This window comes from Scyliorhinus torazame, chromosome 10, assembly GCF_047496885.1.
Source record: "Scyliorhinus torazame isolate Kashiwa2021f chromosome 10, sScyTor2.1, whole genome shotgun sequence".
Lineage (NCBI taxonomy): Eukaryota > Metazoa > Chordata > Chondrichthyes > Carcharhiniformes > Scyliorhinidae > Scyliorhinus > Scyliorhinus torazame.
In genome coordinates, this window is record NC_092716.1 from 145,028,127 (window position 1) to 145,050,053 (window position 21,927).

The window sequence follows — 21,927 nt, forward strand, 5'->3', positions numbered from 1 at the left end:
GCGAACTGCCCTAGGGAGAGGTAGCCCAAATTGGACATTGATCACCTTACATAAACAGGGACCAAAGGAAAGGGTCGAGAATTATGCAGAGAAGAAATTTGAGGCATTTAAGCATCATTCAGGGACAGTAGCCCCCAGTAGAGATGACAAAACCTTTGTAAAAATGTTGACGGATGGAATGGGTCCGCACCTAACTAGGATCGTCGATATGGGACTTCCGGTAGGGAACGACCTTAATCAGGTTTTAGCATGGCTATGAAGGCAGAGGCTAACATAGGAAAGGGGTCCAAGGTTATCTCCGCAGGAAAATTAGAAGGAGGAAGGCAGTGCTACACCTGCGGGAAAGAAGGGCATTTCGCAAGGGAGTGTAAAAGCAAGAAAGAACCCAAACAGGGACTCCTGAGGTGTCTGAATTGCAGGAGACCAGGACACGAGCATGAAAATTGTTGGGCAAAGGGAGGGGGCAAGGAAGGTCAGGGTCCCACAGCCCTAAACGGCAGTGGGGAGTCGGGTGCCCCAGGATCGGTAATACAGGTTTCAGCTAAGATTTAGCGAAGATGGTCAGTGTCCGAAAGCAATGACACGTTTCAGCCCTCATTGTTAAAGGAAGGGACTCCTGGATATTTGTTGATGCGCTGTTAGGGGGCCAGCCGTGCACAATGTAAATAGATACCCGAGTCGCAATATCCATCACCGATATTTACCCATAACCGGTCACACAACCCAGATCAGGGGGGTGGGGGATGGGGTCCGTGTAGCCACACTAAGCGAACCCACCCTTTTAGAAATCATGGATTTCACGGTTAGAATCCAAATCTGGGTATGCAAGATTGCTGAGGGGACAATATTAGGAATAGACTGGCAAGAGCGATTGGGAGCAGTAATAAACACTAAAACACAGGCCATTGAGTGGAAAGGGCCATACAATGTAGGTCGGTGGGGAAGAAAGGCCTGGCATCGCATCCACAGCATGGCTTCAGTCACCACTGACTGGGGGCAGCAGGGGATGTAGGGAATAATAGCACAGGCATATCCAGCAGTATGGGCCAGGAACAAGCAAGATTGTGGGAACCCGGAGGTGACTCCAGTCACAATCACCGGAGACCCACACTCACCACATAAACAGTATCCCATAAAACGGGAAGCGACCGAGGCAGTAAGGGAGATAGTACAAGAATTAGAAGCTCAGGGGATAGTAAAAGAGACCCACTCATCCACTAACTCCCCAATTTGGCCGGTGAGTGTCATAATATACACCAGTATATCATGGTGCAGATACTGATGGACACACAGCAAGACCAATCAACACACACAACACCGCAACCAATTACCAGTTAGAGCACATTCACTATAAAGACAGGGGGCATCAGAGTTCCCGCTCATTCGGGATGCAGCCTCCTACAAGGACAGAGCTTACAGCTTACAGCACAGATCCTCACCATGTGCTGAGTGCATAGACTGTTTCGGACAGCCATAGGTCTTTAGTTTAATCTAACATCGTATTAACCCACAGTGAAAGTATGTTTAACAGTTTCTAACTTAATAAAATAGTGTTGCACTATTTGAAGTGTTGGTGACCTGTATGTGTTCCACGGGTCCAGAGCACCCAACACATCATGATACCAGGAGTTGAAGGATATTAGAACTTCTTAGACCTACCTGCAAGTGTTCTGCCTTCCACCAGCATACAGTCATCCTGCAAAATGGACAGCGTCTGCCCGCCGCCGCCGCTCCGCATCACAGGTAACCTGGGGGCCAACTGGAAGATTTTCAAACAACGCTTCCAGCTCTATCTGGAAGCCACAGACCGGGAGGCTGCCTCAGACACCAGGAAGATCGGTCTCTTCCTATCCACGGCCGGGGAACATGCCATCCACATTTTCAATTCTCTCACCTTTGCTGATGGTGAAGATAAATCAAAATTCAAGACGGTCCTCCTCAAGTTTGACACTCACTGCAACATAGAGGTGAATGAAAGTTTTGAGCGCTATGTATTCCAACAGCGTTTGCAGGGTAAGGATGAACCTTTCCAGTCCTTTCTCACCCACCTCCGCATCCTTGCGCAGTCCTGTAATTACGGGCCCACCTCCCACTCCATGATACGCGACCAGATCGTTTTTGGTGTTCAGTTGGACCCTCTACGCCCGCAGCTCCTCAAGGTAAAGCAGCTCACCCTAGCGACCGCCATCGAGACCAGCGTGCTACACGAACACACCACTAGTCGGTATTCCCACATCCAAGTGGCTGAAACGGCACGGCAAGGTCCCCACGAGGCAGAACAGGTCCAAGCAATCGAGCAACTCCAGGGCCTCAGCCTGGATGAGGGTGGCCATTTTGCGCGCTTTTCGTGGACACCCGCGCTTGTGCGCACTGAATGAGGGGACGGCGACGTCGACGAACAGACAGCGCAGGTGCGCACCACGTACGGCCGCACCGCGCATGCGCGGTGGCGCAGCGAACGTACTGACACTACAACGTGCGGCAACTGTGGCTCCGCCCACTTAAAGCGGCAATGCCCTGCCAAATCCCGACAATGCCTGAGATTAGGCAAACTTGGCCACTATGCTGTTTTATGCAGATCAGCTCGGCCTGCCAATTCGTATCGCTCCGGCCAGCCTCGCAGGAATGTCCGGGCCATTCAACCCAATGTCACTGAATCCGATGCGGACCTACTACCCGATATTGACACTGAGGACCCGAAGGCACCTTTTCGAATCGGTATCGTTACAAAAAACAGGGTGTCCCCGAAGCAAAGAATCCAGCCTCTATCGGTATACAGCATTGATCCAGACGATGAGTGGTGTGCCACCCTTACGGTCAATCGGTCCCAAATACAATTCCGCCTGGACACTGGTGCCTCCGCCAATCTCATTGCGCGGTCTGACCTCCAAAGCCTTTGTGTCAAACCAGCCATCAGCCTGCCAGCTATTAGATTATAATTGCAATGCCATTGCTGCCAGCGGCTCGTGTCAGCTCGAAGTGACGCACAAGTCACGCAAAGCCATCCTTCCCTTTGAAATCATGGGCTCCTCGAAAGCCTCCCTACTTGGCGTGCAGGCATGCAAGCTGTTGAACCCAGTTCAGAGAGTTCACTCTCTCTCTTCTGCTGACGCATCTGCCTTTCAGGACACCGACTTCAGGGCGCAGCTCGACGCCATTATCAACCAGTACCACAAAGTCTTCGAGGGCTTGGGCACGCTCCGGTACACCTACAAGATTTTATTAAAACCAAATGCCACGCCTGTGGTGCACGTCCCATCACCCCTTAAGGACCGCCTCAAGCAGCAGCTGCAGGACCTCCAGAACCAAAGAGTGATTTCCAAAGTCACGGAAGCGACTGACTGGGTCAGTTCCATGGTATGTGTAAAAAAGCCTTCCGGCGAATTGAGAATTTGCATTGATCCCAAGGATCTAATTCGCAATATCATGAGAGAGCATTATCCAATTCCCAAGCACGAAGAGCTCATATGTGAGATGGCTCGCGCCAAGCTCTTCGCCAAACTTGACGCATCAAATGGATTCTGGCAAATCCAGCTCGATAAATCCAGCAGGAAACTTGGCACATTTAATACCCCCTTTGGCAGATATTGTTACAACAGGATGCCGTTCGGGATCATATCTGCATCAGAAGTGTTCCATAGGATTATGGAACAAATGATGGAAGGCATTGAAGGTGTTCGCGTCTATGTCAATGACATAATCATTTGGTCCACCACCCCGCAGGAGCATGTTAGTCACCTACAGTGCGTATTCAGACGTATACATGAGCATGGCCTCCGCTTCAACAGGGCCAAATGCTCTTTTGGTCAGACGGAACTCCAGTTCCTCAGGGACCACATCTCCCAATTGGGTGTGCAGCCAGATGCGGACAAGGTAGCTGCCATCACAACTATGAAAACACCAAGGGACAAGAAAGCGGTCCTCCGATTTCTGGGCATGGTCAATTTTTTAGGGAAATTTATCCCTAACCTCGCCTCATACCACGGCTCTCAGGAACCTGGTAAGGAAGATAACAGACTTCCAATGGCTCCCTGCCCACTAGCGCGAATGGTGAGAACTCAAAGCAAAACTGACCACGGCCCCTGTCTTAGCTTTCTTTGATCCAGCAAAGGAGACCAAAATTTCGACCGATGCCAGTCAATCCGGCATTGGGGCAGTGCTCCTCCAACGTGATGAGGCCTCATCATGGGCCCCTGTTGCATATGCGTTACATGCGATGACTCCCACGGAACAGCGCTACGTGCAGATAGAAAAGGAGTGCCTGGGCCTTCTGACCGGTGTGGTTAAGTTTCACGATTATGTCTCCGGACTTCCTCAATTCACTGTTGAGACCGACCATCGCCCGCTGGTCAATCTAATACAGAAAGACTTGAACGATATGATGACTCGCCTCCAGCGTATTCTTCTCAAGCTCCGGCGATACGACTTCCAGCTGGTATACACCCCAGACAAAGACCTCATCACTGCTGACGCTCTCTCCAGGGCAGTCAACACTCCATGTGACCCAGCGGGATTTGTCTGCCAGGTTGACACCTATGTGGCATTCGCGGCCTCCAATCTACCTGCCACGGATGAATGCCTCGTCCAAATTCGTCGCGAGACGGCGGCTGACCCCTTGCTACAGCGTGTCGTGCGCCACCTAACGGACGGGTGGCTCAAGGGCCAATGCCCTCAGTTCTATAATGTCAGAGATGATCTGGCGGTAGTAGACGGGGTTCCTCTAAAACTGGACTGCATTGTCATTCCGCATAGCATGCGCCAACTTGTCCTGGAATAACTACACAAGGGCTACCTTGGCATGGAAAAGTGCCGCCGACGGGCCCGAGAGGAAGTGTACTGGCTCGGCATTAATGAGGACATAGCCAACACAGTGCTCAACTGCCCCACTTGTCAGTGCTTCCAGCCGGCCCAACCACGTGAGACACTGCAGCCCCATGAGTTGGTCACGTCACCATGGACCAAGGTGGGCATCGATCTGTTCCACACGCTGGGTAGAGACTATGTCCTGATCGTGGGCTATTTGAATTACCCGGAGGTGATACGGTTGCACAACATCACCCCGTCTGTAGTCATTCGTGCATGTAAAGAAACATTTGCTCGACACGGCATCCCGCTCACGGTTATGTCGGACAATGGCCCCTGCTTCGCCAGCCAGGAATGGTCCAACTTTGCCAGGCGGTACAATTTTGCCCATGTGACATCCAGTCCCCTGTACCCCCAATCCAACAGCAAAGCGGAGAAGGGAGTACATATAGTCAAACGACTCCTATGCAAGGCTGCCGATGCTGGGTCCGATTTCTACCTTGCCTTGCTGGCCTATCGCTCCACCCCGCTGTCCACTGGCCTGTCGCCAGCCCAGTTACTTATGGGTCGTACCCTGAGGACGACGGTGCCGTCCATCCATGTCCCAGACCTCGACCACGTTCCGGTCCTTCGCCGGATGCAGCTGTCTCGTGCACAGCACAAGGCGGCTTATGACTCCCGTGCAGCTGATCTCCCTGCTCTGGCTCCAGATTACAACGTCCGTGTCCATCTTCCAGATGGGGGCTGGTCTACAACCGCTGTTGTCTTTCGGCAGGTGGCCCCCCCACTCGTTCCTGGTTCGTCTACCGGATGGCTCTATTCTGCGCCGCAATCGACGCGCCCTTCATCTCGTTCCACGCTCTCCACGTGATCCTCCACTGTCGCCTCGCCCTCCTGCTGACCCTGCCACGGACTATGCAGAGCTCCCTGTCACTCTGCATCCCCCTGACTCTGACGCAGTCCAGCCCGCTCCTGAACCGGCGGCTCTCGACCCACCCTTGAGGCGGTCAACCAGAATTCGTCGCCCACCTCAGAGACTTAATTTATGAACTTTGCAGACTTATAGACTCTCTGAATTGTTTTGTTGCTTTGTTTGATCGTTTCCCTGGTTTGTATATAGTGTTGATCTCATTATTCTTGTTACATACTGCTTCTCTGCACCAGGCACCTTCCCATGTAAATAGCTTAGTTCTCATGTACGTAATCCTGTAAATATGTCTTCGCACCCCACACGTAGTGAGGAACATTCTCACCATACATTATTTATTGCCACACACATACATTCTTTTATAAAAGGGGGATGTCATAATATACACCAGTATATCGTGGTGCAGATACACACACGCTGATGGACACACAGCAAGACCAATCAACATACACAACACCGCAGCCAATCACCAGTTAGAGCACACTCACTATATAGACAGAGGGCATCAGAGTTCCCGTTCATTCGGGATGCAGCCTCCTACAAGGACAGAGCTTACAGCTTACAGCACAGATCCTCACCATGTGCTGAGTGCATAGACTGGTTCGGACAGGCATAGGTCTTTAGTTTAATCTAACATCGTGTTAACCCACAGTGAAAGTATGTTCAACAGTTTCTAACTTAATAAAATAGTGTTGCACTATTTTAAGTGTTGGTGACCTGTATGTTTTCCACAGATCCAGAGCACCCAACACATCAGTGAGGAAGCCAGACGGCTCGTACCGACTGACGGTAGATTACACCAGCTTAAACAAGCACGCGGTAAGGGAATACCCCATTGTGACAAATCTGACCACTATTTGGAATAACCTTCGCCCAAAAATGAATGTGTTCTCAATCTTAGATATAGCCAACGGGTTCTGGTCTATTCCAGTGGGGTAAGCTTCAGGACAAATCAACTTTTACCGTAGGGGAAAAACAGTATTCGTGGACTAGATTACCCCAAGGCTTTCACAATCGTCCGGCCATTTTTCATAGGCACATGGCCGAGGTGGTTGCCCAAGTGAATCTTAGCGGGACACAAAATACCATACTCCAGTATGTAGACAACATCCTAATAGCTTCAGTAGAGGAGCAAGACCACATCATCGCCCACACCCGGACCTAAACAACCATACAGTGAGTTGGCCTTTAGATCAACCGCAGGAAGGCGCAGTTAGGGCGGGGAGAGGTGGTATATTTGGGATACCATATTAAACAAGGGGAGAATTCAGGTGAACTTAGCGCTCCAGACAGCCATCAAGATGGGACTCTCAGGGGCACACCACTGGTGGGACATATTCGGAGGGGGTCGTTGAGCAGGCGTATGGGAGACAGTGATGTTAGGGATAACCCTGGGGACATGTGCTGTACTGATATGGGCAACAGTTATGTGCTGCAAGCAAAGAAAGGCACGGGAAAGGCCAATTGCCCCTCAGTACATCCCAATGGCATTCGTCTGAGATGGGGGAGGGGAAGAGAAAGGAGCGGCTGGAATTTACAGCCATGTTGTTTGGGACACGTTACGTGGAACCGGAGGGCTGGTGACCCGATGGGATCAGGTGCGGTCGGTGTCTTCAACAAATAAGTAAAATGGTAGGAAGTCACCCATAGGCGAGCAGGCATGATAAATCCACAAGATGGCTATAAAATATGTTTTCAACCAAAGGAAGCACACAGAGAGATGGGAGTGTTTATATGGCTTTTTGGGATTATATATATTACCAAGAGTCATCAGGGGAGAGTTTTAGCGGAAGAAATTGCTATATGTGTCAGGATTGGTATAATAAATGTCTCAAAGTATTGTAATAGCACAGGTCAGGGGCAAACCAGCAGGCAAGGGGTTAAACATATACCAAGGGAAAACCAGCAAGCAAGGGGTTAACGTCACCCACATTGGAAATGATTTAATCATCTCACAGAGCATTTGAATATGAAAAGGGAAACACAGGAGGGCCCAGTAAGTCTAAGGGATCCATTGTCCAACACATTCACACCTCTTCTAGAAGTTAAATATGTTAAGCGCAAACCCATGAGATTGTAAGGAAACATTGTATTCTTTAATCGTTTTCCCATTACGGGGACCAGAAAAATATGCATACTGATCACTTTGTATTGTTCCGAATGATTCAGTGATGTCAATACCTGCTTGTGACTCCGAAGAACTTTAAATATATATGCATGTAATTCTGAGGATAGGCAGAGCTGACTTTTGCGAGTTACAGGATAGTTGCAGAATCTATCTCTCCTGTGTACACACAGTTTTTCCAAATTAAACAAAGTGTTATCAACACCACGCGGTCGAGAACAGACTTTGAGGTTTTTCTTCCCTCTAACAGGGGGCCTCGGAGCGTACCGCTGATATGGGTAGTGCCAGCCAATGGTATACCTGGCAGTAGAGACAGTGCCACAGGCAAAAGACCTCCACGGTGCCAGGCACCGACGAGGCCAGGGGTGTGGTGTGAAGGGTGCCGGTGGAATGGCCAGGTGTGGGTGTGGGGATGGGGCTGTAGTACAGACAAGAAATAAATAAAAGGTGAAATGGAATGAAAACAAAGGGGAGGAGGGGGTGAAATGTCAGGGCAGGGGGGATCTTTGGGAGAAACCATCGTGGTCAGCCGGGTTTGTGTTAGTTCCAGTTTTATTGCATTAGTTTCCTACCCACAGTTTGTTATACTAGAATAAAATTAACTAGTCTTGTGCTAGATGATGTTCAGTACGCCGACTCAGTAATTGTCTCTGTACAAGAACATAACATGGTACCAGGTGTAGTCAGAAACTAAAAGATCAGGAGTGTGAAGACAATTTCAAATTTGGTGAAACGGTGCTGCAAGGAAAACGTGGACATCAACGGTAATAGCAATCTCGTCGAAAAAAAATTCTCTGAAAACGCAACACCATTGCAAGAAAAAGGTGGATAGTTTAAAAACTCCAGAACAACTTCTAGTAACTAAATTCCAGATTCCAGCATCTGCAGTAATTTGCTTTTATCTAGTAACTGGTAATGTTGATGGCAATTGGCGCGTATTTAAACAACAGTTTACACTGTATGTAGCTGCTCTAGGATTGCAGGCACAGCCAGATGAAAGAAAGACTGTGTTGTTGCTAACGGTAGCTGGCCCGCAGGCAATTGAGATGTAGAGCACATTCGTATATGACCAAGAGGATGACAGTAAAAGCTTTGATGCTGTCACGCCGCCGAAAAAGAATGAAACTTTAGAGCGATATAAATTTAGAAAGTACACGCAGAAGGTGGGGGAGTCCTTTGATAGCATTCTTACCGATCTCAAGTTAAAAGCACAAACATGTAACTTTGCGACTTTAAAATCCTCATTGATTCGGAATCAAATTGTCTTTGGAGTAAATGATGATGAGGTGCATGAACATCTCTTACGGGAGAATGAGCTTCAGTTAGAAGTCCCGATTAAGATTTGCCACGCTAGTGAACTAGCTGCGCAACGTATCAGCACATTCAATGCACACTCAAAAATAAAACGTGGTCTTAGCAGTGGCAGCCATTTTAAATGGTCGGAAGCAGACATTATATTCAAAAGATGTGGAAACAGACACCTACCAAGGCAATGTCCAGCTTATGGTAAAATTTGCACAAACAATGTTTCACAAGCAAAAAAGTTAATGCAGGGAAGTCAATTAATACAATTGATGACATTAATTTGGAAAACACATTTTTTGTTGATGTAGTCACAGATGAAGACAGGGCAAACACAGCCAAAAGGAATAAAATGTTGCCTAAAAGAACAGAAAGTGATACTGGAATAGTCACAAAGGACAAATGGACTTTTTTGATAAATCGATCGCTTATCACTGTGAAGTTAGATACAAGAGCAAGAGCAAACCTCATAAGCATCAGTGATATCAAGACTATGCAATTAAAACCGAGAATATTGAATAAACCAGTCTTGTTGAAGGACTATAAATTGACACATCGGGAATGAGTGAATTGGACGTACAAGTAAAAAATTAACTGCACAAATTAAAATTTCGATAGTTGCTGAAGGGCGTGAATTATTATTAGGCAATGAAGCGTGTGAAGCACGGGAGCTGGTGAGAAGAGAATATAGCACTGACTGTGCATTGAGCACACACAGTGGATCAGTGGAGTCCATTGTGCAGGTCTTTCCAGAAATATTCCAGGGTTTTGGTGTTTTACCTTTCACTAACAAGATTCAATTAAAAAATGATGCTCAACTGGTGATACATACACTGAGAAGCAGTGTTCTCTCTTGTTCATATACGAATGTGCTCTGCATCTCAATTGCCTGCGGGCTAGCTACCGTCCAGCAACATTCCATGACCATGTATAGGCAGAATTAGACAGGATGACACATCTAGGTGTTATAAAAAAGATTGAACAACAGACATATTGGGTCAATTCAATGGCATGGGTAATAAAAAGAAACAATGATCTTCGAATATGTATGGTCTCAAAGATTTAAATGCAAATATAAAAAGGGAACACTATCCGACACCTAAAAGAGAGGAGATCACGGCTGGGATTCTCCAAGCCTCCGTGCCGAAATGGCGCTCGGCACGGGGGCGGAGAATGGGGCCTCGGGTCCGACGCTGGGACGCGATTCTCTGGCGACCGGAGAATCGGTGCCAGTCGCTAACGCGCGCGGTCGACGCGGCGGCGGTTGGGGGCCATTGAAAGAGACCGTGGTCGACCGGCTGGGTTCCCGCTGGCGTGGTTCACGTATGGTTCCACCCAGCGGGAGCTCGGCGTCGCGGCTGCAGTGCCCGTCCTGGTTGAGGGCGGGGGGCATCAGTCTCTGGGGGGGGCCTCCACGACGGCCAGGCCTCCGATCGGCGGGCGCTCGCAACCTGGGGGGTGCCTACCTTTTTCCGCCTCGGCCCGCTATGTGGCTCCGCCATGCGGGCGCCTGCTGCACGTACAGCAGCTGGAGCAGCGCGGAGCACCCCAGCGCTGTGCTGGCCCTCAGTGGGCTACAGAATCACTGGGCCAAGAGGCCCGTTGACACCGGCGTGAAACACTCCAGTGTTTACGCCAGAGTCAACACTTAGCCGCATTTTTAGAGAATCCCGGCCCACTAGTGAGATGTCTGGTGCAAAATATTTCAGCAAACTTGATGCTTCGCAAGGATTTTGGCAGCTCAAGCTTGATAAAGAAAGTACCAAGTACTGTACATTCAATACTCGGTTTGGCAGATGTTGCTTTCTTCATGTGCCCTTTGACATAATCTCAGCGCCAGATATATTCCACAGAGCAGTGGAACATATTATTGACAGCATTCAGAGTGTTCCAGTATACGTCGATGACATCATAATTTGGGTTCTACCCAAGGGGAACACAATGACAGGCTTATTAGGGTATTACAGAATATCAGAAATGGGCTATGGCTCAATAAGGCCACGTGTCAGTTTGGTGTAAAGGAAATAACGTTCCTGGGAGACAGATTATCTGTTCAAGGAAGCGAGTCTGGTGACATGAAGATCCATTTCATCATAAATAGTACGTCAACTCATTAATTCTCTCTGTACAAGAACATAACAGGTGGCTGGACCGCTCTGGAGGGGCCCTCCAGTGTAACTCTAGGAGAGTTTCCCACATCATGGTGGCCTGCTGCATCCTCCTCAACAACACGCAGCAGAGGGGCGACGTGCTGGAGGAGGGGATGAATGAAAGTCCTTGTCCGATGAGGAGAACATGGGGGGAGGGGGAGGATGGGCAGGGCACGATGCCCTGGAGAGGCATGGGAGACCATTTGCGCAAGGGACACTCTAATTGCCTTCAGGTTCACCGACTAGGGGGCCTGGCCAGCAACACGAACATCCCATCCCACCCCACACCATACCCCTTCCGACCGGCCACCCGCTCCCTTGAGCACCCTCTCTGTGCAACCTTCCTCCCTTGCAATTGGGGTCTGGGATGGCAGTAACAATGGGTTTGGCCCATTGGATGGAGGATGATGGCAACTCAATCTGGGATGTGCTCTGGTGCTCACATCGTTCGACATCATCTGACTCTTGTCCACGGTAGCACTTTTCAACTTCCACCTGGGTGATCCCTCTCGGTCTGTGCCACGTCGGCCAGTGCCCGGGCAATGCCGCTGACACCCTCAGCTGACCCGCTGTTGCTGGGCCACACTCTGGAGCGCCGCTGCAATGTCCACGTGGCCCTGGCAATGGCTGCCTGTCAGAGGACAGACCTGTCCTGGGCCTTGGCCACTGCCTGCACAAGAGTGCCCCAAGCCTTTGTCCCATGGCCAAAACCTTCATCCCCAAGGCTTTCACGCGGATGCCACACATGCGGTGTTTGGTCTGATGACACGCATGGTCGGCAGCGCCTCCTGCTCCTGCAGGTAGTTCGACTCCTCCAACTGCACCTCCAGGTGCTGGATGTTTAGCTCAGTGGGCTGGGAAGCTGGTTTGTAATGCAGAACAAGGCCAGCAGCGCGGGATTTCAATTCCTGTACCGGCTTACCCGAACAGGTGCCGGAATGTGGCGAGTAGGGGCTTTTCACAGTAACTTCATACTTGTGACAATAAAAGATTATTATTATTATGGTTGCCAACACCTCCTGGCTCTGTGACTGAATTTCCACTATCGATGGGACCGCCCTATCCAGAAGCTTGAAACCCAACCGAACAGCAACTAACCCCTGGGGTCGACCTGCCCTCCAATGGTCCACCCTCTCGAGGAGTTCCTACCTCCACCTGCTGTACTGTGACATGTGTGTGGTGCACACTAGGTAGTGTCCCAGGATCCTCTTCACTAAGATGTCCAACCGAGGTGCGAGTCTCTGGGATGATGGAGGGTGTTGGAGACAGTGGTCTCGCGAAGTCAATGTCATCCCCGGACTGGTGCTCCAGAGTGTCTCGGGCTGCGGGTCGAGGTCTCCTGTCAGTGAACTAGTCCTCCTCGCTGCTCTCCTCCTGGGATTGGAGTTGTGGTTGGGCTCGGGAACAGGGGCAGCATAAGGGCTCGCCTCATCGCTAGGTGATCCTGCAAGACGCAAGGCAAGTCACATAATTGGATTAACAGGTTGGGTAGTGGGTTGTGGTGGAGGGGGCATTGTGTGGGGGGGGGGGGGGGTATAGGGGTGTGGGGTTGGTGATGGTGGGGGGGTAGTGTGGGGGGAGATGGTGATGGAGGGTGTATGGGTGGTGTGGGTGTGGGCAGGGTGGAGGCGTGGTGGTGGGAATGGGTGGTGTGAGTGTGGGCAGGGTGGAGGGTGGTGGGTATGGGTGGTGTGGGTGTGGGCAGGGTGGAGGCGTGGTGGTGGGTATGGGTGTGGTGACACATGTGCCATAGGGAACCACAACTCAGTGGGGTTTCACTTGCTCGACTGATGCCAACCTTTGCCTCAGTGACCACCCTCTCTCCAGCCTCACCGATCAGCTCAGCTGCAGCGAGGGGCCGCAGTTCCAGAGATCCCCCTCCTGTTTTCTCCCTCTCACGGTGGTTGTGCGCCGACTTCTTCTGGGGACCGGGGAACCAGAAAACGCGCAGTGGTAGACAGTCGGATGCATGCAGCACAGGGGTTTGGTGGCTGGTGACTTTCGTGGCCAGGGCACCCGGCCATGGCGGCCGGTATGGGTGCTGGCTGGTTGTGCAGGGTGGGGGTTTGGTCGCCCTCCAGTTGGGGGTGGTTTACGGGTTGTGTGGGTTGGGGGCTCATGCCAGGGCAGTGGTGCCTACTAACCCTGAGGAGGTTGTGCAGTTTTTTATGGCACTGCTGGCCGATCCTGGCGGTGTTGCCCACGGCATCACAACCTCCCCCACCTGCGCCCAGCCCCGGGTGCATAGCGGCGGGTGGCAACCGCCTTCCCATGCCAGGTGACGTACAGGGTGACCTGCCTGTCCTCCACGGCGTCTAGCAGTGTCTCAAGTTCTGTGTTGGTGATCGGCGGTGCCGCTCTCCTTGCTGCCATCTTGGTGGCTGGGATTGTGTGTGGGGGGAGTGGAGTGCTGATATGCGGCTGCAGCTTGTTTGCCTTTCAAGTATGAATCCGACACCAGCAAATCAGACACTGCTGTTCAGTGGAATTGGTCATATTCCATGTGGCACTGGTGCTAGTCCATTAACGGTCCATGAATTGGTCTGGGAGCGGCGCCAATTTTGCCGTCGTAGAACTCCATTGGTTCAGTCCAGACGTCAACTCTTTTAGTTTCTGGAACAGAGAACAATGGGCCTAATGTAAAAACAAAATTATAGGAGCAGCCTCTTTAAATAATCAGAAAGGGGTTACAACCTCCGATAGCCAATATAAATGTGGAACACAGATTCGTCAAGGCTGCAGAAAAAACAGGTAGCCTGGGAGTCCGTGAACCATCTCAAGTTACAATTGCACATGACTGCTGAATGTAATATCCTCCACAGCAAAGGAACGGCTCTCACGTAGAGGGCCGTCCACTAGTGACACCCACCATCTCCAGAGGGCAGGACAGAATGCCATGGCGTGTCCAGATGGTTGATGTTGGTGTGGAAATGAAGGGTGTGATGCAGCAGTCCGTACAGGAAAACCCTCCATGCCAAACGAAAGGCACAAAAGGTACCTCCAAGTGGCGGCTTAAATTGTGGGGCCGAGAGAGATCTCTCTTTATATTGCGTGCTCAAGGTATTTTATCAATTTATATCCTCCATTTGAACCTCCATAACCTTAACAATACAATTAACAAATCATTAACATTCACCAGTTCCTACATGCTGTAGCTTTTAAATTTGTTATTTGCTCAGGAACCAATTTATTTTAATTTTGGGCACAAAGTTCCAAGTTGGTGTGTTCAGTGAAATTCACTCAAACATTAGTACATGTTTTACACTTACGGCAATTGTACAACTTGTTAACCTTCAAAGCATCAAGGCTAGACATCCCAAATCGTTGTCCAATATTTACGTATGGATTTGGTTTGGGCACAATGGTAGCACTTTGGCTATCTTTAGAAAAAGCAAACCTGCAACAAAATATATAAATATTTAAACTACTGCTCAGTTTTCAGTTTTAACACAACGATCCAATTTTGTATTTCCATTTGCAACAGACAATTTGACATTCAGCTTGGTAAAGCCGTGCAAAACACAAATAAAAACTCTAGTTAAATCAACCTCAATCAAACTAATAGACATTGCTCCTTATTGTAATTCTGGGTGTACTTAAGGTTTCTTTTTTACTTGTAGAATAGGTATGGGGACCTACCAAAAAAAGGGTATTATGGGGACGATACAAAGAAACTGAATAATTTTCATTGATCATAGCCAATTGTAGATAGGTGGGTAGAGGTATCTTTTCTGCAGTGTTATTAACTGGGGAATTATTTCAAATTAAATAGACCGTAGAATACAGGACCATGGGGACAGAAGGCAAGTTCTGGATTGATGTCAGGAATGAATTATTCACACAAAATTGTTTGCATCACAATGATCTTTAAGGGAAGGATAGTGGAGGAAAGCACTGGAACCCACCTATTAGCAGTTATGTGATCTGACAACTAGATGGCTTAATACCTTACAATATCTTTAAATTAAAATTTAAAATTAAAATCGAGTGGGAACTGCCGCGAGCTCCCCGGCGCTCGGCCCAGTGAGGCCGGCAACGCTATTCAATGTTAATTGGTCCACGTAACAAGGCCCCACTGACTTCCGCCGCAAATGTCGGCACCGCGCCTGCTAGAGCCCCCCCCCCCCCCCCCCCCCCCCCACTAACAAGGTCAAGCAGCACCTAAGCAGCGCTTGCTCAATCAACCCTAGCCAGCTCGCACCGATGGTGCCCAGGAGACCGGCCCCAGGAGTCGGTGATGCAGACGTGGGAGGCTCCTAGACGCAGTGGACAGGAGAGATGTCCTGTGTCCCCAAGGGTCCCAGAGCATCAGCCACTAGGCAGCCAATGCTGCCTTGGGCTGAGGAGGCGGCGGCTGTAAGCTCCGAGAGTGTGATCAGGAGGAATGACCTCCAGTGCCGAACAAATTCCAACGACCTACACCGGGCAGCACGAGTGAGTAGACACCAACGCACCACAATTCCCCACCCCACCCTGAGACCTCTCCGTCCCATGCGAGCATCCATTCTCCCTAACTCTCCATGTGACCCCCCAACACACCCTTCATCTCCCTCTCCCTCCAACCCCCCTCAACTCTCCCTTCAGCCTCCTTGAGGTACCCTCAATAATGATGCTTAGAGATTAAACAGTAAAGAAGGCTTTATTAGGCTAATAACTATGCTACAGATTTGGACGAGAGCTGACTGCTATACAGACCATGAGGCAGGCCTTTATGTATGGCTCCCAGATGGGCGGAGCCAGAGGCGGAGTCCCCAGGGTTCCAAGCCTGGTCTTAAAGGGGACATCACCTTACATGATGATAAGGCAGTACCCGTTCATCACATTCACCCCCTGTTTAAAAAGGAGTCCGGTGGGGTGAAGTGCCATCATAGGTCCATCCGTCTCGGCGGCCGGATCGTCCTCCTCGATCTCCTCAGTTCGGGCGGTGGTGCGGCGGGCACGGACGTCCCGGTTGAGGGCACATCCGGGAGCACAGCGGTCGGAGCTTCGGTCCGGGTCGGGGCAGAGGAACTAGGCAGGGCCGGGGGTAGCGGAGCCAGCGGGGTGTGTAAAGGGGCGCAAGGTAGGAGCTCACCAACGGGTGGTAGGGCCGGAAGGGGGTGTGTTGTAGGGGGCGACGGGTCCTGCAGGGGAGCGGCGCGGGAAGGGGCGTCTGTGGTGGAGGATCCAGCGGGCGCCAGATCCTGGAGGGAAACCGTATCTTGCCTGCAGTCGGGGTACTCCACGTAGGCGTAACTGGGGTTGGCGTGGAGCAGTCGGACCTTTTCAACTAGGGGGTCCGTTTTATGGCTCCTCGCGTGCCTCCGGAGAAGAACAGGTCCCGGAGCCGTCAGCCAAGGTGGAAGCGAGACCCCGGAGGTAGACTTCCTGGGGAAGAGAAACAATCGCTCATGAGGGGTCTCATTTGTGGCCGTGCAGAGGAGTGACCTAATGGAGTGTAGGGCATCGGGTAGGACCTCCTGCCAGCGGGTGGTTGGGAGATTTCTCGACCGCAGGGCCAGAAGGACAGCCTTCCACACGGTCGCGTTCTCCCTCTCCACCTGCCCGTTTCCCCGTGGGTTATAGCTGGTCGTTCTGCTCGAGGCGATGCCTTTGCTGAGCAGATACTGACGCAGTTCATCGCTCATGAACGATGTACCCCGGTCGCTGTGGATATAAGCAGGGAAACCGAACAGGGTGAAGATGCTGTGCAGTGCCTTAATCACCGAGTCTGAGGTCATGTCGGTGCAGGGAATGGCGAATGGGAAACGGGAGAACTCATCGATCACGGTGAGGAAATAGGCATAACGGTTCTTGGATGGGAGGGGCCCCTTGAAGTCCACGCTCAGTCGCTCAAAGGGGCCTGAGGCCTTCAAGAGCCGAACCTTGTCTGGCCGATAGAAGTGCGGTTTGCACTCCGCACAGACCTGGCAGGCCCTGACCATGGCCTTGACTTCCTTGGTTGAGTAAGGTAGGTTGCAGGACTTGATGAAATGGACGAGCCGGGTAACCCCCGGGTGGCAGAGGTCATTGTGGATGGCTTGCAGGCGGTCCTCCTGCGCGTTGGCGCATGTGCCGCGGGACAGGGCATCTGGGGGCTCGTTGAGCTCCCCTGGACGATACTTGATATCGTACGAGTAGGTGGAGAGTTCGATCCTCCACCTCAAAATTTTATCGTTTTTTATTTTGCCCCGTTGCGTGTTATCGAACACATAGGCGACCGACCGTTGGTCGGTGACGAGGGTAAACCTCCTACCGGCGAGGTAGTGTCTCCAGCACCGCACAGCCTCCACAATGGCTTGTGCCTCCTTTTCGACTGCAGAATGTCGAATCTCGGAGGCGGTGAGGGTTCGGGAGAAGAACGCTACTGGTCTGCCTCCTTGATTGAGGGTAGCAGCCAGGGCAATGTCTGATGCATCGCTCTCTACCTGGAAAGGGATGGTTTCGTCCACCGCGTGCATGGCGGCCTTGATGATGTCGGCCTTGATGCGGTTGAAGGCCAATTGAGCCTCAGCCGAGAGGGGAAAAATGGTGGTCTTTAGGAGTGGGCGGGCTTTGTCCGCATACTTGGGGACCCACTGGGCGTAATAGGAGAAAAGCCCCAAGCACCGTTTGAGGGCCTTGAGGCTGCAGGGGAGAGGGAGTTCCTTAAGGGGGCGCATGCGGTCGGGGTCGGGACCTAGGACCCCGTCTTCCACGACATAGCCGAGGATGGCCAGCCGGGTGGTGTGGAAAACGCATTTGCCCTCGTTATAGGTCAGGTTAAGGGCTCGGGCGGTCTGGAGGAACTTTTTGAGGTTAGCGTCATGGTCCTGCTGATCATGGCCGCAGATGGTGACATTGTCCAAGTACGGGTATGTAGCCCGCAAACCGTACTGGTCCACCATTTGGTCCATCACCCTTTGAAAGACGGAGACCCCATTTGTGACACCAAAGGGGACCCTGAGGAAGTGGAAGAGCCGGCCGGCTGCTTCGAAGGCAGTATAGGGGCGGTCTTTTGGTCGGATGGGGAGCTGGTGGTAGGCAGATTTGAGGTCGACCGTGGAAAAGACTCGGTATTGGGCAATCCGATTTACCATTTCCGCGATGCGAGGAAGGGGGTACGCATCAAGCTGCGTGAATCGGTTTATGGTCTGGCTATAATCCACGACCATCCGTTTCTTCTCCCCGGACCGGACTACCACCACTTGCGCTCTCCAAGGGCTGTTGCTAGCCTCGATGACCCCCTCTCCCAGTAAACGCTGGACCTCTGACTTGATAAAAGCCATATCTTGGGCACTGTAGCGCCGGCTCCTGGTGGCGACGGGCTTACAGTCGGGAGTGAGGTTAGCGAATAGCGAGGGGGGTGCGACTTTCAGTGTCGCAAGGCAGCACACCGTGAGGGGGGGCAAGGGTCCGCCGAACTTCAGTGTCAGGCTTCGGTGGCTGCACTGGAAATCCAGTCCGAGCAGCAGGGGGGCACAGAGGTGAGGGAGGTTATGAAATTTGAAACGGGTGTATTTGGCACCCTGGATCGAGAGATCCGCAATACAGTACCCGTGATTTGTACCGAGTGGGACCCAGATGCGAGGGCTATGGTTTGGGATGTGGGATGGGTGCGTAGGGAGCAGCGCCTTACCGTTTCAGGGTGGATAAAGCTCTCCGTGCTCCCGGAGTCGAAGAGGCATGCAGTGTCGTGCCCGTTAACCTGGACCTGCATCATGGAGTTCTGCAGGTGTTTTGGCCGAGTTTGATCGAGGGTGATCGCACCCAGTCGCGGGTAGTCGGAGTCGTAAAATGGCCGCTGCCGTTGGTCGCACGTGTTGGGTCGAGAAGATGGCCGCCGACCAGATGGCCGCTCCCATGATTTGCACGAGGCTGATGATGCGTCAGAAGAGGACGTGTCGGGTCGGTGCGTAGCAGCATTGCGAGGCCTGCGGGCCTGAGAGCCTGATTTTCGAGCCGGCTGTTCTTTGTTTTTCTGGCCCCTGGGTCTGGCCAGGCAGACCCTCGCAAAGTGCCCTTTCTTCCCGCAGTCGCTGCAGATCGCGGAGTGGGCTGGGCAGCGTGGGCGTGGGTGCTGGCCCTGCCCGCAGAAGTAGCAAGGTGTGCCCCCATGGTGAGCGGGTCGCCGCGTGGCGGAGGCCTTTAATACGGGCGAGTCTGAGGAAGTCCGGGGGGGCTGGCAGAGTCCGCGGGGTACGTACCCAAGTTATGTCGGGCCACCTCCAGCGAGGAGGCGAGCGTTAGCGTCTCCTGGAGGTCTTTTGCCCCGTTTTCGAGCAGTCGCTGCCAGATGTAGGTCGAGCGGATGCCGGACATGAAAGAATCTCTGATGTGCAGGTTCATATGGACTTCCCCTGCCACATCCTGATGGTCACAGTCCCTGGCCAGCGCGGTGAGTTTCTCAACAAACTCGTCGAGCGATTCCCCCGAGCGCTGCCGGCAGGTAGAGAGCAGATGCCGGGCGTGCACCTCATTGACGGGTTTGACAAACCGCTTGCGGAGCAACTCAATCGCTTCCTCATAAATCGTCGCCTTTTCGAGCGTGGCGGAGATTCTGTGACTCACCCGGGCGTGGAGTAGACGCAGCTTGCGTGGCCCCAGGATGGGAGTCTCTGCGGAGTCCAGGTAGGCCTCGAAGCACCGCAGCCAGTATTTAAAAATGTCCTTAGCCTCCGGCGTTCGTGCTTCCAGATTGAGCTTCTCTGGTTTTAGGCCTGCGTCCATCCTGAATCTAGTTTAGCCTAATAAATTGAGGTACCCTCAATAATGATGCTTAGAGATTAAACAGTAAAGAAGGCTTTATTAGGCTAATATCTATGCTACAGATTTGGACGAGAGCTGACTGCTATACAGACCATGAGGCAGGCCTTTATGTATGGCTCCCAGATGGGCGGAGCCAGAGGCGGAGTCCCCAGGGTTCCAAGCCTGGTCTTAAAGGGGACATCACCTTACATGATGATAAGGCAGTAACCGTTCATCACACTCCTTCTCCCTTCAATCCCCCCAAACCTTCCTTTACACCCCTCTTCCCACCATGTAGCTAACGGTGCCCTCTCTGTGTCTCCTCCGAAAAAGCTCTGCCACAATCGCCGGAAGAGGGCCCAGACTGGCAGTGGGGTGCCAGACTTAAGAATCCTCACCTCCTTCGAGGAATGGGCCATGGAGGTGACTGGTGTGGCCGAGGACAGGGCAGTCACATACGCGGAGATTGGCGGATGCTGCAGAGGTGAGGAACCATTGTGCTCCACCCGGAGGACCTGTCAAACGCGAGTTTTATTGCCTTACTGACTGACCCATTCCTCCCACTGACCACATGTCCATTCTCCCGCAGGTTCCCCAGCCAATGTTGCCAGCTCATCCCAAGTGGCTCCCTCTCCAGCCTCCCAGGTGACCATTTCGGAGGGGAGCTCTGAGGAAGAGACGATCGAGGCGTCACATCTGTAATCCACACCCTCCACCAGCCCAGATACACGGAACCTCAGTGATAAATGTTAGTGGTCAGGCTTCTGGAGCACAATCTGGTGAGCACCCCATACAACTGCTGATGTACATCAGGTAGAGGCAGGTACCCCCAGGGGAGACAGCAATCAGAGGTCTGCTAGATCCCAGGACCCAGCTGGGTCCCAGACTTACGCTGAGCCGATGGAAGAGGTATTCCCGGAGGTGGTGAGGACATTAGGGTGTGGTCAGAACATTCTGAGGGAGATTCCCGCGACACTCCAGCAGATCCATAGCCGATTGGAGAAGTCACAGAGGATACAGGTGCAAGAGATGTCGCCGGCAATGTGTGTCACTGAGGCCAACACTGCTAGGGTGGCCACCGCAGTGGAGACCCTGGTACCCTACATGGGCACTGTAATGTTTTTGCCGGGTGGCCTGATTTATATCACAAGAACACTTGTAGCTAAAGCTTTAATCGATCTGTTAACATTAATTGTGGGTCATATACATACAAACAACAGATGAATAATAGTTTGATCATGCACAAGCAACCTCTCCCCCAGCTTCCTAGGAATCTGAGGTCACCTGACTAATATTCCCTTATATACTTATGAGACTCCTAGGGGTCAGTTGGTGAATTACAACACTACCATGCTATAACTAGACACCATTTGTGAAGGTGACCAAGGCGGTGATGGCCATGGCTGAGGATCTCGGCAGAATGTCTGACTCACTGGGGTATGTCACGCAGTTCCAGGCTGATCGTGTTGAGGTGCTGCGAGGTATGTCCCTCTCTCAGATGGGAATGGCCGTGGCGCTATGGAGCTTGACCCAGCCGAAGGTGGGCATTGCCGGGTCACTTCAAAGCATGGCCCAGTCACTGAGGAGCATTGCCGAGAGCCTCAACACAATGGTGCAGGCATCGTGGAGCTGCCAGGGTTGGCAGAGCCAGATGATGCAGAGGCAGCTAGGGCCCGAACCAGCTGCCACTCCATCCCAAGGTGAACCCCAGGGCCCTATGGGCACCGACAAGTAGGAGGCAGTTCTGGGCGCCAAACTGGACCCGTCCGATGCTGAGGCCGCGTCTCACAGTCAGCACCTGGAACAGGGCGGCACGACTGTTCATGTGCCAACAAGTGTGCTGGGGCCCTCCAGCCACAGAGCCCCCAGAGGCTACAAAGGCCACGGGACGAGGTAAGCAGCAGGCTGCTTCC

At 52.0% G+C, this 21,927-nt stretch overlaps 1 protein-coding gene across 1 annotated transcript in view; it reads right to left on the bottom strand.

Moving 5' to 3' along the window:
- Positions 1–21,927, bottom strand: part of LOC140430266 (low choriolytic enzyme-like) — a 183,240-nt gene that overhangs the window by 16,694 nt on the left and 144,619 nt on the right. The window contains exon 7 of the mRNA XM_072517691.1: positions 14,578–14,705. Within this exon, the coding sequence (XP_072373792.1) occupies positions 14,578–14,705 (128 nt within the window). The remainder of the gene's footprint in view (positions 1–14,577; positions 14,706–21,927) is intronic.